General features: G+C 37.5%; 1 protein-coding gene across 1 annotated transcript in view; it reads right to left on the bottom strand.

Annotated features, from left to right (window-relative positions):
- Positions 1-588: 588 nt before the first annotated feature.
- The window catches only part of LOC115227098 (vitellogenin-like), a 10,556-nt gene continuing 6,892 nt past the window's right edge, over positions 589-4,252 (bottom strand). The window contains exons 5-7 of the mRNA XM_029798021.2: positions 3,469-3,621; positions 1,699-1,899; positions 589-854 (exon numbers count right to left, since the gene is read on the bottom strand). Coding sequence (XP_029653881.1) covers positions 1,759-1,899; positions 3,469-3,621 — 294 coding nt within the window. The 3' untranslated portion in view covers positions 589-854; positions 1,699-1,758. The remainder of the gene's footprint in view (positions 855-1,698; positions 1,900-3,468; positions 3,622-4,252) is intronic.

Raw genomic sequence — 4,252 nt, forward strand, 5'->3', positions numbered from 1 at the left:
CACTGCGTGACATCTTGGGCAAGTGTCTTCTGCTATAGCCCCGGGCCAACCAATTCCTTGTGAGTGGATTTGGTAGACGGAAACTTAAAGAAGCCTGTCGTATATATGTATATATATATACAAGTGTGTGTGTGTATATGTTTGTGTGTCTGTGTTTGTCCCCCTAGCATTGCTTGACAACCGATGCTGGTGTGCTTACGTCCCCGTCACTTTGCGGTTTGGCAAAAGAGACTGATAGAATAAGTACTGGGCTTACAAAGAATAAGTCCCAGGGTCGATTTGCTCGACTAAAGGTGGTGCTCCAGCATGGCCGCAGTCAAATGACTGAGACAAGTAAAAGAGACCGATAGAATAAGTACTGGGCTTACAAAAGAATAAGTCCCGGGGTCGATTTTCTCGACTAAAGGCGGTGCTCCAGCATGGCTGCAGTCAAATGACTGAGACAAGTAAAAGAGACCGATAGAATAAGTACTGGGCTTACAAAGAATAAGTCCTGGGGTCGATTTGCTCGACTAAAGGCGGTGCTCCAGCATGGCCGCAGTCAAATGACTGAAACAAGTAAAAGAGTAAAATAGTAAGAGTAAATAAAATTACTAACTTGGTTTGTTCAGTCTTCTTTTGGCAGAAGCTGTTCCTGGAGATTGTGTTGTAAACCTTTCGGAGTGTCTCATAATCTGCCTGTTTAACGTATTCAATCAATTCATTCATCTTCTCGGTAAATCCTTTAACAATAGATGCATCCATGTTTTTACAGAAATCCAGAAGGTTGGCTTGAATTTCTTGTTTAGTTTCATGTTGGTTGACTGTATAATGTTCATGTCCAAAGAGTAATGTGGTTCTGTAACTGAAACCTTCTGCAAAAGAAACAAAAAACAAAAAAGGGGGTTAACTGTAGCATTTAGTCTCCATCAAATAGAAATAGAAGATAGGTTCTGTTACCTAGGAGACCAAGGTCTGAAAGTGTATTTGTTAGGATCAGAAGCCACAGTCAAACCAATTCTACTATATGGCTCAGAAACCTGGACGTTATCAAAGAAGCTTGAGAGGTGGTTGGATGGAACCTACACTCGCCTCCTTATGAGAGCTCAAAATCTCTTGTGGAAGCGTCATCCAACCAAAATGCAAATATTACATATATAAATACATATATACGACGGGCTTCTTTCAGTTTCCGTCCACCAAATCCACTCACAAGGCTTTGGTCGGCCCGGGGCTATAGTAGAAGGCACTTGCCCAAGGTGCCATGCAGTGGGACTGAACCCGGAACCACACAAGCATAGACGCACACATACATATATATATATACATATATACGACGGGCTTCTTTCAGTTTCCGTCCACCAAATCAACTCACAAGGCTTTGGTCGGCCCGAGGCTATAGTAGAAGACACTTGCCCAAGGTGCCACGCAGTGGGACTGAACCCGGAACCATGTGATTGGTAAGCAAGCTACTTACCACACAGCCACTCCTGCGCCTGCGTATACATATATATGACGGGCTTCTTTCAGTTTCCGCCTATTAAATCCACTCACAAGGCTTTGGTCGGCCCGAGGCTATAGTAGAAGACACTTGCCCAAGGTGCCACGCAGTGTACTGAACCCGGAACCATGTGGTTGGTAGGCAAGCTACTTACCACACAGCCACTCCTGCGCCTGTATGAACATATTCTTTTGGCTATGTGGTCAATATGCACTTACCCTCTGCAGTGCGCTCTGGTTTGCGAACGCCTGTGAATACCAAAGATTGAGTTACTGTGTTCATTGCTCCACTGTCACCATTGGAAAAGGTCTGAAGACATGTTCTTCTTTACATTCTGACTCTTGCAAAATCTTTGATGATGGATCTACTGTCTGATGGCACATATAAGTACCCTTGAGAAGTGGTAGAGAGTTCACTTTCTGCAATAAACACATAAGATTTATATATACATAGCATTATTTATATATATATATATATATATATATATACTTTTTAATTTTTATCTCATATTAAACTTTTAATACTTTTTGATAGTTATATATATTTATATTAAAAAATATTATTAAATAAATAAATAAATAATAAAAATAAATATATAATATATATATATATACATATATAATCAATAAATGGTGGGGTTGTGTTGACCGCACGTGGAGAAATGATAAGCAAGGAAAAATTGTAAAAAGGCTAAATTGAAAGAAGATTTTAATGAAAATGGGTGTATGGAAAATTTTGAAAAATTGATAAAATATATATATATTAATTCAAACCGGTTTTCGTCATAATGTAGAAAAGTCACATTATGGCGAAAACGGTTTGAATTAATATATATATATATATTTGATCAATTTTTCAAAATTTTTCATTAAAAATTTCTTTCAATTTAGCATTCTGCCTTTTTACATATATATATATAAATTTATAAAAATAAATTAATAATTTTAAATTTTTAACCTTAAATTTAAATAATTTAAATTTTAAATTTTGTATTTTATATATTTTGTATATTATCTTAATTATTTTTTATTTCTATGTTTTGGTTTATGTTTTTCACTGTTTGATTTGCTTAATAGTGGTTTTATCTCTAATTTAATTTATATATATATATATATTATATATATATATACATATATATAATTAATAATATCAAGGTTAATAAGAAATATTAGAATTTTCCATTACCAGTGGCCTAGCATGTAAAAATTTAGTCAATAGACTGTATATTATTCATATAAATACAGTGTACATTTAAACACATAAGAGGCATCCATCATAGGACTCCTTGCACACTAGACAGTACAGTTAAATTTCAAACCACTATTGTGAATAAAACTTCGAAGGAAACGAAAAAATAAGAACGTTTAGCATCTAAATCCTGGACCATGATTTCAGACTTTTTTTAGCAAATAAAATAATTTGCTAGGCGAAGTCTTCTTCAGCAGGTACACCTTAGGTTAAACATATATACACAAGGCAAATTAAAGGTGTCTTTGAAAATTTGAAAATTAAAGGTGTCTATTTACCTCTTGCATGTCTATGTACATATGTGTGTGTGAGTGCATGTGTGTATGTGCATGTGCACAACTCAACATATATAATACATCCTTATTTTTACATGTGTATACATATACATGTGTATACATATACATGTGTATATGTATACATGTGTATATGTATACACATTTTGTATTTTTACATGTATCTCCATATCTCTTTCTTTTTCTCTCTTTTACATGTTTCAGTCATTTGACTGCGGCCATGCTGGAGCACTGCCTTTAGTCGAGCAAATCGACCCCAGGACTTATTCTTTGGAAGCCCAGTACTTATTCTATCGGCAATTGCTAAAAAGCATTCGTGAAGTAAAATCATGTAACAACACCGAATGGCGGTGCCCCAGCATGGCCACAGCTCGTGAGCTGAAACTAGATAAAATATAAAAAATATAAAATATAAAAATATATAAATATATAAATGAATTTACTTACAGAATGAGAATTGTACATCACAGACTGCATGGCAATATTATAATGTTCTCGGTTCGTACAACTGAGGAGGTCCTTCTCTTTTGTAATTCTTCCAGCTTTGTCTTTGCCCTCCGGTAGGCTGTACGAGGTCATGCAAGTTCCTACAACATCAGTCTGAAATAACAAAGGTTACATATTACAAACATGCGTATATGTGTGTCGGTATGTGTGCGTATGTTGTTTTTCTGTTTGTTCCTTCTCGAGCAATGCCTGGTTCATAAGGACCAGTTTCCTTGGTGTATAGGTTCCCCATCTGGACAGGATACCGGTCCGTCGCAGGTGAGCTGCAAGATGCAGGAGGAAAGAATGAGAGAAAGTTGTGGCGAAAGAGTCAGCAGAAGTTTCACCAATACCTTCTGCTGGAGCCGCATGGAGCTTAGGTGTTTCGCTCAAAAACACACACATCGCCCAGTCTGAGATTCGAACCCGCAATCCCTCGACTGCAAGTCAGCTGCTCTAACCACTATGCCATGTGCCTCCACACACATATATATATATTGTTGTTTTTTCCTTCTCGAGCCACGCCTGGCTCATAAGGACCAGTTTCCCGGTTTCCTTGGTGTATAGGTTCCCCACCTGGATGGGACACCGGTCCGTCGCAGGTGAGCTGCAAGATGCAGGAGGAAAGAATGAGAGAAAGTTGTGGCGAAAGAGTCAGCAGAAGTTTCGCCAATACCTTCTGCCAGAGCCGCATGGAGCTTAGGTGTTTCGCTCAAAAACACACACATCACCCGGTCTGAGATTC

This window comes from Octopus sinensis, unplaced genomic scaffold, assembly GCF_006345805.1.
Source record: "Octopus sinensis unplaced genomic scaffold, ASM634580v1 Contig01716, whole genome shotgun sequence".
NCBI lineage: Eukaryota > Metazoa > Mollusca > Cephalopoda > Octopoda > Octopodidae > Octopus > Octopus sinensis.